This window comes from Ursus maritimus, unplaced genomic scaffold (assembly GCF_017311325.1).
Source record: "Ursus maritimus isolate PB19 unplaced genomic scaffold, ASM1731132v1 scaffold_2, whole genome shotgun sequence".
Classification (NCBI taxonomy): Eukaryota; Metazoa; Chordata; class Mammalia; order Carnivora; family Ursidae; genus Ursus; species Ursus maritimus.
Window position 1 is genome coordinate 9,177,402 of NW_024424452.1, and position 11,122 is coordinate 9,188,523.

At 65.3% G+C, this 11,122-nt stretch overlaps 2 protein-coding genes across 5 annotated transcripts in view; one reads left to right on the plus strand and one right to left on the minus strand.

Moving 5' to 3' along the window:
• Positions 1 to 744: 744 nt before the first annotated feature.
• TMEM120A (transmembrane protein 120A) lies at positions 745 to 6,894 on the plus strand. The gene is made up of 13 exons (XM_040634915.1): positions 745 to 931; positions 2,524 to 2,642; positions 2,856 to 2,972; positions 4,824 to 4,883; positions 5,078 to 5,173; positions 5,247 to 5,336; positions 5,530 to 5,595; positions 5,700 to 5,761; positions 5,864 to 5,956; positions 6,068 to 6,132; positions 6,236 to 6,304; positions 6,393 to 6,484; positions 6,557 to 6,894. Exons 1-13 carry the CDS (start codon positions 851 to 853, stop codon positions 6,576 to 6,578), a joined length of 1,032 nt encoding a protein of 343 aa, XP_040490849.1. The 5' UTR covers positions 745 to 850; the 3' UTR covers positions 6,579 to 6,894.
• A 134-nt stretch (positions 6,895 to 7,028) lies between these two features.
• Positions 7,029 to 11,122, minus strand: part of LOC103670214 (NADPH--cytochrome P450 reductase) — a 58,312-nt gene continuing 54,218 nt past the window's right edge. For all 4 annotated transcript variants that reach the window (XM_040634913.1, XM_040634911.1, XM_040634914.1 and 1 more), the window contains exons 7-16: positions 10,731 to 10,820; positions 10,257 to 10,355; positions 9,202 to 9,318; positions 8,988 to 9,106; positions 8,688 to 8,869; positions 8,447 to 8,596; positions 7,970 to 8,240; positions 7,741 to 7,886; positions 7,568 to 7,653; positions 7,029 to 7,483 (exon numbers count right to left, since the gene is read on the minus strand). In XM_040634913.1, the coding sequence (XP_040490847.1) occupies positions 7,339 to 7,483; positions 7,568 to 7,653; positions 7,741 to 7,886; positions 7,970 to 8,240; positions 8,447 to 8,596; positions 8,688 to 8,869; positions 8,988 to 9,106; positions 9,202 to 9,318; positions 10,257 to 10,355; positions 10,731 to 10,820 (1,405 nt within the window). In that variant the 3' untranslated portion in view covers positions 7,029 to 7,338. The remainder of the gene's footprint in view (positions 7,484 to 7,567; positions 7,654 to 7,740; positions 7,887 to 7,969; positions 8,241 to 8,446; positions 8,597 to 8,687; positions 8,870 to 8,987; positions 9,107 to 9,201; positions 9,319 to 10,256; positions 10,356 to 10,730; positions 10,821 to 11,122) is intronic.

An 11,122-nucleotide genomic window follows, 5' to 3' on the forward strand; every position in this document is an offset into this window, starting at 1 on the left:
TCCCTGCCACCTGCGTGCTGCTGGGGAGGGACATAGAGGTGAAGGCCATCTCACCTCCCAGGACTCTTTGCAGGAGGGTGGAGTTCCCCCTCCCGCTAACGGAAGCCCAAGCCCTCAAGGAGTGGGGTTTTGCTCTAACGATAAAGGCTTTCTGGTCAGCGTAGGCTTGGGATCTGTTAGGATAGGAGGTGGAACAGAGAGATTGGGAAGGCTGCAGGCAGTGACTCTGTGGGTTAGGGACCTCCTGGTGGGAAGGGTAGAGCCACTGGAAAGTTTCCGTCGGGTACATGGTGGGGATTAGGCTTGTGCATTAGGACTGGCAGTCTGGTGGCTGTGAAAGAACAGTAGCGGTGAGCCTGGAGGCAGGGAGACGGTAAAGTGGCCGCTGTAAAAATCCATCCAAGAAAAGAGGCTCCGAATCCTCTCCCTGCAGAGGCGCAGCTTTCCCAAGGACGAGAATGTTCGAGGCAGGGGTCACCTCCGTGGGCCTGGGTTTACTGCCAGCATGACGGGCCGGAGCTCTGTGGGCCCTACCGCGCAGTTGGCCCGACCGGCGGAGCCCCAGCCGGGAAGCACCGCCGCACCAGCCCCAGGCCCGCCGAGCGCCGCGGAGAGAGCGCCCCTGCCGCACTTGGCCCCGCCTCGGCCCCGCCCAGGGCCCGGATTGGCTCAGATGGGGGACGGGGCTAGCACGCTAGCGGATCCAGGCCTTTTCCCATTGGTGGTGGTGGCTGCGCGAGCCCGGAAGCGGACGGGGGCGGCGGCGGCGGAGGCGGCGGAGGCGCCTCGGGCGGGCCGGGGTTGCGGCGCGGTCCTTGACTCTGCTTGTCCCGCGCGTGGCCCGGCAGCCATGCATCCTCCGGCCCCGGGCCCGCTGGGGGACTGCCTGCGGGACTGGGAGGAGCTGCAGCAGGACTTCCAGAGCATCCAGGTGAGTGCTAGTGCGGGCGCCCATTGACCCTGAGCCACGTCTCTCTGGCTCGAGGTCAAGGGTCGGGCCGCCATGGGTCAGGCAGTGGGGGGTTCGGGGTCAGGGATCGGGGACCCTGGCGTCGCTCCGGAGGGCGGTGAGGCCCCGGGTCCTGGTGGTCCTAGCTGGACCTTCCCCTCGGCCTCAAAGGAGTGTCTCGCGGCAGCCCCCATCGCCCGCGCGGCCTCTGCGACCCCTGCGGAAACCCACTGAGCCTGGCGGACCTGGGGCCTTGTGCGCGCGGGGCGGGGGGGGTCTCGGAAAGAGGCCCCGACCCCTGCCCCGTCAACTCCCAGGGGAGTCGCCGCCTGAATCAAAGCCCGCCGGGCCCAACCTTGGGTCAGTCACTCAGCAAACATGCCGGGGGCGCCGCGCGGTCCCCGCACTAGGGCAGCGCTGGGGGGTCTGGGCTGAGTGCAGCCGGGGAGCGGCCCGGCGGGGGAGCGGCCCGGGAGGCGGCCCGGCCCAGGCAGGGGAAGTGGTGTTTAGGTGAAGTCCCTGGATGGGGGCGGGGCCCGTCCAGGGTGAAGGACAGCGCCCACGAAGGCAGGGTTATGTGGCTGCTGGAAGGAGAGTGAGGGGAGAAGCGGGTGGGCTAGACCCTGCAGGGACTTCGTGGGCCTGGACGGGATTGGAACCTTTCTGATACCGCTGGGGAGCTATGCGAGGAATCGTCTGGATCTGGCTTGTGTGGACCATTGTGCCGTTCTGTGGGGAGGCCAGCAGGCGAGAAGACTGCTGGTCTCTAGACGGGAGAAAGTGTTTGGTAGTGGCAGGCAGATGTGGCCCATGTTGGGTTTTGAAGAGGGTGTGGTGGCCCCTTTAGGGCATGAGAAACAAGACCTGGAAAGGGTAGAGCCTGGGCCAGCTGCGTACTTGGTCATGCCTTTGTCTCTCCTGGCAGACCTACTTTCCCAGCCTGGCCATCCCTGCCTGACCTTCCTCACACTGCCCCTTGTTGTCTCCAGGCTGCTCTTCTGGAAACTCACCCACCAGGGCAAAGTGCTCTGGGAAGCTTTGGGCCAAAGGTGCTGGGGGAGGGGTAAAAGGACTGGTCTTAACAGCAGGAGTTCTAAGGGTGAAGCCTGATGACCTTTAACCTGGGAGGCAGATGCTGGGAGTGCCAGAGCAGCAGGCTTCTTGGACAACCCCAGGCCCCCCTGCTCTAGCAGGCTGGGTAGGCAGGAGGATCTGAGAGACCCAGAGTGGCCTTGGGCAGCCTGACTGGTCCAGGAGGTAGACCCTTGTGCCTGGATTCCAAACTCAGGGTGGGGCAGAGAGGGGTGGGGACAGCTAGTAGGTGGGCTGAGATGAAGCAAAGCTTCTGGGAGTTGGTCTGTTTCTGGGACAGGGGTGCTGTGAGGGCTTCTGGGCTTGCAGGGGGAGCCCCATCTCCTGGCCAGCCTGGGGGAGAAGGCAACCTCAGGGAGTCCCCTCGGCTGGCTGCCTCGTTTTCCTGCTCAGACCCTCCCAAGGAGCCCCGGGGGGAGTCCGTGCCTCCCCCCTCTGCCCAGCAGGCTCCGGCTCACTCTGGCCTCCTGCCCGATCCCCAGGAGACCCACCGGCTGTACCGCGTGAAGCTGGAGGAGCTGACCAAGCTGCAGAACAGTTGTACCAGCTCCATCGCTCGGCAGAAGAAGCAGCTGCAGGAGTTGGCTCTTGTCCTGAAGAAGTTAGGACCCTCCCCCCCCCCACGACTCCCCAAGCCTCCAGTAGCCCCGGGCCTAGGGCTGGGGCTGGCTGTCAGATCTGGGGCGGGTGGAGAGCAGGCACTAACTGCTGAGCGTCCCAGGGCATGGCTTCTCCCCTCCTGCCCCGCAGGTGTCAGGTGTCATACCTGGGGGGACCCCTGCGCTGACTCTGGCTTCCGTGGCCCCACCTACAGATGCAAACCCTCCCTTCAGTGGGGGGCCAAGGAGGCTGCCCAGGAGCTGGAGAACCAGATCAAGGAGCGCCAGGGTCTCTTCTTCGATATGGAGGCCTATTTGCCCAAGAAGAATGGGTAAGACCCCCGTCCACCTAAGCTCAGTTCCCAGGCGCTCCTGGGAGAGAAGCCTGAAGCGTGGTCTCCTCTGCTCGGTCACTTGGCCAGCAGATGATCCCTGGACCCCCTGTGGGCTGAGCAGTCAGGCACAGCCCTACTCTGGGGAGACAGCTGGAGCGACGGTGACAGCTCACGGAGACAGGTGTCTTGTGGCGGAAGGACAGGGAGTGGAGGAGCACAGTGAGGGGCGCCTCGCCCAGCTTGGAGGTCAGGGAAAGCGTGGAGGGTCAAGGAGTGAGCCTGGCAGGCATGGGAGGCTGGAAACAGCGCATGTGGCCATAGCTCAGGGTGGGAGGTGGTGATGAGGCCAGAGGGGAAGCCAGGCTCCGGGAGCTGGCCTTGGGCCCAGCCACGGTCACCGAGGGGAATGGCAGGGCCTGGTGCACAGCCCTAGGGTGAGTAAAAGTCATCCAGCGGAGGCCTGGGGCAGCAAGGCGGCTGGGAAGGAGCATGTCCCCGAGGGCGATGAGGGGAAGGAGCGGCTGGTAGCCTCAGATCAGACAGCCCGGGGGGTCAAGAGCCATAGAGAAGGGGCAGTGTCTCCTGGAAGTCAGGGAGACCAGCACTCTGCAGGGTGGTGGAGGTGGAAGTTGCTCATGGGGGGACAGAGAGCTGGGGGGCAGGCGAGTGTAGGCAGCTCTTCAAAAGCTCGGCTGTGAGCAGGAGGCGAAACCAGCAAGTGGAACTCGTGGGGGTGGGGGGGGAGGCTTGTGCTTGGGGGGGTCTGTGTTACCTGGCACCCAGGGGAGACTGGAGCACGTCTCCCTGCCGAGAGCACAGAGCCAGCAAAGGGAAACCCCTGGGGAGCTGGGAAGGGCGGGGCATGGGCCCTTCTCACTTGTGGGGTTTAGAGCGGGTGAGGAGGGGGCCCCCCGGAGATGTCAGCTGGGAGGGAGGGCTTAACACGGCCAGAGGCTGTGTAGGGATGGTGTAGGGAGCCGGTGGCGACGCTGAGAGATGGCCCGGTCCAAGTGCCCACTGCACCCCATCGTCTCTTCGCGGCCTGGGGCAAGTCCCTTAACCACTCTGAGCCCTTGCCTATGGCCCGAGCTTGAGCAAGAGCTCGTGTGTGGGTACGCTGTGTCGTGCACACGTGCGACTTGGTCACCTCTTGGGGTTCCTTTGGCAGAGAAGGGCCAGACAAGCTCTGTTGGTGGGAGTGACGGTGGCAAGAGTCTGGGGGTGGTGGGGTTGACCAGAAAGTGGCTGACGTGGAAGGGGGGCCTGGGGACTTGGCTGGCTCGGGAAAGGAGACCAGGATCAGAGGGGCCTGGAAGCCTCAGTGGGGGCCAGGGTCCGCCTGGTGAAACCAGCTTGGGAAGCTGGGCACTCAGGGTCAGAGTGCAAGCAGAGTTTCTGAGGGAGCCCTTCCTGGCTGGGAGGGGACCCTGGGGTGGCCATGGTGCGGGGTGCTGCGGCGGACTCAGGGCCGAAGGTTCTCGGAGCTAGCGGGAACCGGGGGCGGGGGTAGGTGGCAGGGCGTGGGCATGCACACAGGCATTGGGTCCCGCCTAGGCCCACACGGGCAATGGGAGCTGTGGTCATGGCTTCCATGGGGCAGGAGAGCCCAGCTGCTCTGGAGGCTCTGAGGTGGGGAGCTCCGGGGGGGGTGTGTGTTTACCCCGGAGCAGGCCTGGGGAGCAGGCAGAAAGGTTGCACCCCAGAGTTTCCCTCCTGTGGAGCTGGCCTGCAGCACCCCGCAGGTCAGAACCCCAAGTTGCTGCCGTGGGAAGGCCGGGTGGGGGTGGCGGTGCCACTGGCTTTCTGCTCAGTGGGGGCTTCTCCTTACCTGGTGCCCCCCTGCCCTAGGTTGTACCTGAGCCTGGTTCTGGGCAATGTCAACGTGACACTCCTGAGCAAGCAGGCTAAGTAATTCGTTGTCGTGGGCTGGGTCCCAACCCTGCTCTCCACCCTCCCGGGTCCTTCCCGTCCTGCCCCCGCTTCCCTGGCTCAGCCCCGAGCCACCTGCCGAAGCGCGTCCGGAGCAGGACGCTCGCTCCGGGCCGCGGCGAGGGTGGGCCCCGCGGCGCCCCAGCCTGTGCCACGAGTGTGTGCCTACCCAGGTTTGCCTACAAGGACGAGTATGAGAAGTTCAAGCTCTACCTCACCATCATCCTCATCCTCATCTCCTTCACCTGCCGCTTCCTCCTCAACTCCAGGTGGGTGTCCTGCCGCGCGGGCCGCAGCCCGCTCCTGGCCGCCGCCGGCACCCACCCTCTGTGCCCTCCGCAGGGTGACGGACGCCGCCTTCAACTTCCTGCTGGTCTGGTACTACTGCACGCTGACCATCCGGGAGAGCATTCTCATCAACAACGGCTCCCGGTGGGCTCCCGGGGGGAGGGGGCACTGGAGCTACCCGGGGGTGCTGGGGGGAGGTGGGGGGGGGGCCGCGGGGCTCTGAGGGGCTGGCCCGGGATCGGAGTCCAGCTGCCTCCCACCCTAGCCTGGCTCCCTGTCCCCGAGTTTCGATCCTTGGGGCCGAGGGAACAGGAGTGACCGCGGCTTCCCAATACAGGATCAAAGGCTGGTGGGTTTTCCATCATTACGTTTCCACCTTCTTGTCGGGAGTCATGCTGACGTGGTGAGTTTGGCTCCCAGGGCCTGGGGGGCTGGGTGGGGGGAGCATGGGGCAGAGAGAGGGGCTATCCCTGAACTCCTTCCTCTTCCTGTTGCTTTCTGCCTCAGGCCTGATGGCCTCATGTACCAGAAGTTCCGGAACCAGTTCTTGTCCTTCTCCATGTACCAGAGTGAGTGTCTCAGAGGGCGCGCTCCTCTGGGGAACCCCCCACGGGGAGGGGGGTGAGGACTTTGAGCTCCAGCCCCGTCCGTTCTGCTGCCCCCACCCCCAGGCTTCGTGCAGTTCCTGCAGTACTACTACCAGAGCGGCTGTCTGTACCGCCTGCGGGCCTTGGGCGAGAGGCACACCATGGACCTCACTGTGGGTGAGTCGGGCACGGCCTCCCTATCGGGAATCCTGCGGGGGGCCTGGAAGGGCCTGTCCTTTCCTGACCACGTGGGGCTGAGAGACCGTGTCCGCCCCTTTCTCCCCGCAGAGGGCTTCCAGTCCTGGATGTGGCGGGGCCTCACCTTCCTGCTGCCCTTCCTTTTCTTTGGACACGTAAGTTGTGTCTGTGCCCCGTGCGTCCAGCCCGGCATCCCCAGTGCTGGCCGTGGGCTCTCGTGGGCACTGGCTTCTGTTTGAAACCCTCCATCCCTCCTAGTTCTGGCAGCTTTTTAACGCGTTGACCTTGTTCAACCTGGCCCGGGACCCCGAGTGCAAGGAGTGGCAGGTGAGCCTGGGACCCTGGGGCGGGGGAGGGGGTGACACACTGCGAGGGCCGGCGCCCGGCCCCGTCCTGACCCTTCTTCTTCCCCCAGGTGCTCATGTGCGGCTTCCCCTTCCTCCTCCTCTTCCTTGGCAACTTCTTCACTACCCTGCGGGTTGTGCACCAGAAATTCCACAGTCAAAGGCGTGGGAGCAAGAAAGAATGAGTCTGGGCCCGCCCGCCGTGTCCCCCTGCCCACCTGGCTCCCTAAGGCAGGCGTGGGAGCAAGAAAGAATGAGTCTGGGCCCGCCCGCCGTGTCCCCCTGCCCACCTGGCTCCCTAAGGCAGGCGTGGGAGCAAGAAAGAATGAGTCTGGGCCCGCCCGCCGTGTCCCCCTGCCCACCTGGCTCCCTAAGGCCCCCCTGGCCTGACAGGGGCTTTTGTCCCCTGTGTTGAGGGAGTAGGGGGCTCCCCTCCTCCGGGAGGGTCTCTTTTGCTCTCCCTGGGGTGTTGTGGGCTCTGTGGGCCCTGAAGGTGACGCTGGAGAGGCGGACTGGACCCTAGGCCTGCAGGGAGCTGAGGGCCAGCAGCCTGAATAAAGGAAGAGTGGCAGAGAGGCGGCTTAAGGTGTGTGCTCTCCGAAGGGTCAGGCGGGGGCCTCGGTGCCACCACCGCATGGCTTCTTGGGGCTCTGAGTTAAGTAGACCCAGGGGGAGACCCCAGACCTACTCAAGCACTAGCAGTCAAATACAGAAAACAGAACTTTATTCCAAGGACCAGAGATTATTTAAAATTATTTACAGTCATTGAAAATAACGTGGAGGGAGTTGGGGCCCAGCTCAGCTGAGAAGAGCCCCTTCTGTACAGCCCCCGAGGGCCCGAGTGTTCACAAAATACACACCCTTGACCCCGTGTGCCCAGCCCGCTGCGCCAGAGTGTGCGCCTTGGGCCTGGACCAGTCTGTCCCTGGGCCTGCCTCCCGGGGGGAGGAAAGTGATTACTGGGGGAAGCAAGTCTGTAGGGGCCCGAGGGGCAGAGCTAGGCAGCGCCAGGGGCCCCTAGCTCCACACGTCCAGGGAATAGCGGCCCTTGGTCATCAGCTTCTTGATGTAATCCACCGCCTGGGCGTGCTCCAGGGCCCCCCCGTCGGCCACGATGTCATAGAAGGTGTTCTGCACGTCCCTCGCCATGTTCCGAGCATCCCTGGGGCAGGAAGGAGGGGGCGCTGGGCAAAAGGGACCCCCCACGAGCGGGCCTCGTCCCTCCCCCTCCTCCGCCCACACTCACCCGCAGACGTAGATGTGGGCGCCGCCCTCGTGGATCAGCTGCCACAGGTGCTCCTTGTCCCTCTTCAGTAAGTGCTGCACGTAGACCTGGGGGCGGGCGGCACTGTGAGGAGGGGGGCCGCCCCGGCGGAGTCCCAGCCCCGCCCCCGCCCCAAGGCCGGCCCTCGGCCTCACCTTGTGGGGCTGCTCCCGCGAGAAGGCCACGTTGAGCTGGGTGAGGGAGCCGTCCCGGTGGAAGGCGGCCAGCTCCTCGCGGTACAGGTAGTCCTCGTCCGAGCGGCGGCAGCCGTAGTACAGCAGCGTCTCCCCCACCTCCTTGCCTGTGGGGGCGGCGGGCAGGGGTGAGCCGGGGCCTGGCAGGCGCGCCCCACCCCGCGGGACCCGCCCGGGCCCACGCGCTCACCCTGCTGCCGCAGCCAGGCGCGCTCCTGGATGAAGCCGATGAAGGGGGCCACGCCGGTGCCGGGGCCCACCATGATGACCGGCGTGGTGGCCTTGAAGGGCAGGCGGAACTGGGACTTGCGCACGAACATGGGCACCAGCGCCCGGCGGCCGTTCTCCCCCGCGGGCTCCTTGGCCCGCAGCCAGCTGGTGGCCACGCCCTTGTTGACGCGGCCCGACTTGGTCTCGTACTCCACGGCCACGGCACAGATGTGCACGGAGTTGGGGTGGACCTGGCAGGGGCGGGCGGGGTGAGCGCACGCCGAGGCCCCTTCCCTCCGGCCCCCTCTGCCTGACTGTCTCCGCACTGGGGGCCCCCCCGGGGCCCTTCCCGCCCTTCACGGTCCCCACAGCTCCTCAGAAGCCCCTTCCCATCAGCCGTCCTGCCTGGCTCCGGCCCGGGCCCCCGCAGCTGCGCCTTCCCCAAGCCCCGCCGCACCTTGGAGGACGAGGCGATGGAGTAGTAGCGGGCCTGCAGCCGGGGCAGCAGCTCGCACAGGTGGTCGATGGGGGGCCGCAGGGACGGGTAGTCCTGCAGGATGGCCAGGATGTGCCTCCGGGCCTCCACCACCCAGCTCAGGTACAGCTCCTGGGGAAGAGCCAAGCGGGGTGAGGCGGGGTCCGGGGGATGGGCGAGGGGGCGGCCCCCCGGGTGCCGGCGGCGGGAGGGACGGGCCTACCTTGCCCTCGCCCGAGGAGGAGGCCATTTTGCGCAGCTGCTCCTGCTCCGAGGGCTCGGAGGCGTACTGGGCCAGCTCGTAGAGCACGTTGGTGCGAGGCGGGTTGGTGATGTCCAGGTAGTAGGTGAGGGCCGTGCGGTAGGAGGTAGGGCAGGGGAAGGGGTGCTTCTTGTTGGACTCCTCTGTGGGGAGAGGGGAGGACCTGGGGTCAGTGGCCGCTGACCGGCGGGGCTGCTCCAGCCCCTGGAACCGTGGGGGCTCGGGCCTGGTCTGGGGGGCACCCTGGATTCCGGGACTCACCATCGAGATTGTTCAGGGACATGACGACGTCCAGGTCGGCACCCAGGATCTCGCCGAGCTGGCTGACCAGGGTAGAGTCATTGGCTGGGTAAACGGCCACATGGTCCCCAGATTCATACCTGGGGGGTCGAGGGGAACGTGAGGCTCAGGAGGGGTCTGGGGGAAGGCGGCCCGGAGGCCCTGAGTGGGCTGGGGGAGGGGGCGGCTGCGGCACCTGAGTTTGGAGTCTGAGATGTCTAATTCCAGGTGCATGAGGTGGCGCTCCGTTCCCTGGTTTAGCTTCCGGTTGGTGGTGACCGCAGCCAAGAACGGATTCTTGGCATCGAAGGGGCTGGGTGGGGAAGAGAGCAGCTCAGTGATTGGCTGGGTCTTCACTCTGAATCTCCCTGCCCCCAAGGGACCCTTTGGGTTTCACAGAACACAGGTAATCTTAGAGCCGACCTCCAAGGGCCCAGGAAGGCATTCCAATTATGTAAAAGGTTCTCCCAGCCTGAACCAAGGCAGTGCCCCCAACAACCCCCCAAAATGGGCAGAGCTAGGCTCTCAATTCCCCATTTACAGATAAGGAGACAGAGGCTGGCCCCTAAAACCGGGGACACTCTCCACATGCTACCTGTTTGTGGGCTGAGTGCACAGGAGAACGAGGCCCCCTTGAAGAAGGCTCCCCAAGACCGAGGGTGCCTGGGCCCCCCCGTGACTGTGGAGCAGAGCTCCTTCACCCCACACGCCCCAGACGGTTTTACTCTGCACAGTCGCTGAAACATGCAGTTTCCTCTTAAATCAGGGCTGCTGGTCTTAAATCCTGGGGATACCAGAGGGACTTTTCCTGGGCGGTTCCAGGGGTCCGGGCGGCACCCATGGGTAAGGCTAGTCAGGTCCAAAAGAGAAACACTGATTTTGGACAAAAAGGCCAAAGCTGAGGTGGGTTTTAAGGAAAATGAGCCCTTCTGCCCAAGTTAACCTAGACCCACAGCCAGACTCACGGTGTCCTGGTCCAGGAAGTGCTAAGGGACCCCCGTGCCAGTCTACCAGCCATGGTGCCCTAGCCCAAGGGACCACTGGGAGGGGGGTGGGGCAGCCTCTGCCTCTCTGCTCTGGGCATTATGCCCTCCTGCACGGTGGGGATGAATTCGTGGGTGCCCCCACCCCTGCCTGCTCCGAGACAATGGTGGAGATAAGGAGGCCCCACAGGATGGGCCTGCGGGGCACAGGACTGCCAGCTGCTCAGCGTGCCCAGGGCCCCAGGCCCCACGCGTGCTCTCTACTCACGGTTTCTGGTTCTCATAGCTCTTCAGACGGCCCATCTCTCCCGCGTACACCTTGGCTGGGTCTAGGTCTGTGTGGACCACAAGCTCATACTGGCGAATGCTGGAAAGGGGAGACAGGGTGAGGCGGGGAGGGGCCTGAGAGAGGGAGGAGGCTGCCTCAGGGACAGGACTGACACAGTGCCTGCCATGGGGAGGGTCCAGAGGTGGTGGGAAGGAGAGGGAGCGGACACGGAGGTGGGGAGGGCTGGGGTGGCCTGGCAAGCTGCAGGCTTCGGGGCCATTCTGTGAGAAGACAAGGAAGCCCCCCTGCTGCCCAGCACTTCCAGGCAGAGCCCAAGTGCCAGGGCCTGGGACCCCCATGCTCTATGACTGAGCTACCAGCTTCTCCTGCTGTCCCCACCGGTACTGCACCGGGCCAGCTCTCCCACCCTGGGGGGTTACTCGGCCCCTGCCCAGTCCGCGGGCACACACTCACCTGGACTCTTCTCCAGTGGCTTCCACCCCAAAGTGCTCGCACACGGCCGGCCAGAACTGCTCTCGCCACGTGATGAAGTCCTCCTCCAGGCTGGCGAGAGGAGGGAATGAGCCCGGCCCAGGGAGCCCCGGCCCCACGCAGCTGGAAGGCTGCTCAGGGGTGTAAGCCGAGGTGCCGGGCAGCAGCTGGAGTGTCTGTGTGAATCCGGGGCAGCTTCCCCCGGGGCTGGGCCAGCCGAGAGGAGGGGGCAGAGCAAAGACGGGGGTGGGGGCTGCCTTCCTGTGCCCTGGCTGATGCCTGGCAGGAGGCTTGTTGACACATGGCTTTGCGCTCCCCTCCCCTCGTGTGCCCCAGTTGGTCCTAACCCTGTGGCTGTGGGGCGGGGGGGGGGG

Bases quoted from the DNA above. Each gene is read 5' to 3' on its own strand.
- TMEM120A (XM_040634915.1), top strand. From the start codon at position 851: ATGCATCCTCCGGCCCCGGGCCCGCTGGGGGACTGCCTGCGGGACTGG. The intron at 932-2,523 runs GTGAGTGCTAGT...CCCGATCCCCAG, and splicing joins AGGACTTCCAGAGCATCCAG to GAGACCCACCGGCTGTACCG. The intron at 6,485-6,556 runs GCGTGGGAGCAA...TCCCTAAGGCAG, and splicing joins CAGAAATTCCACAGTCAAAG to GCGTGGGAGCAAGAAAGAAT.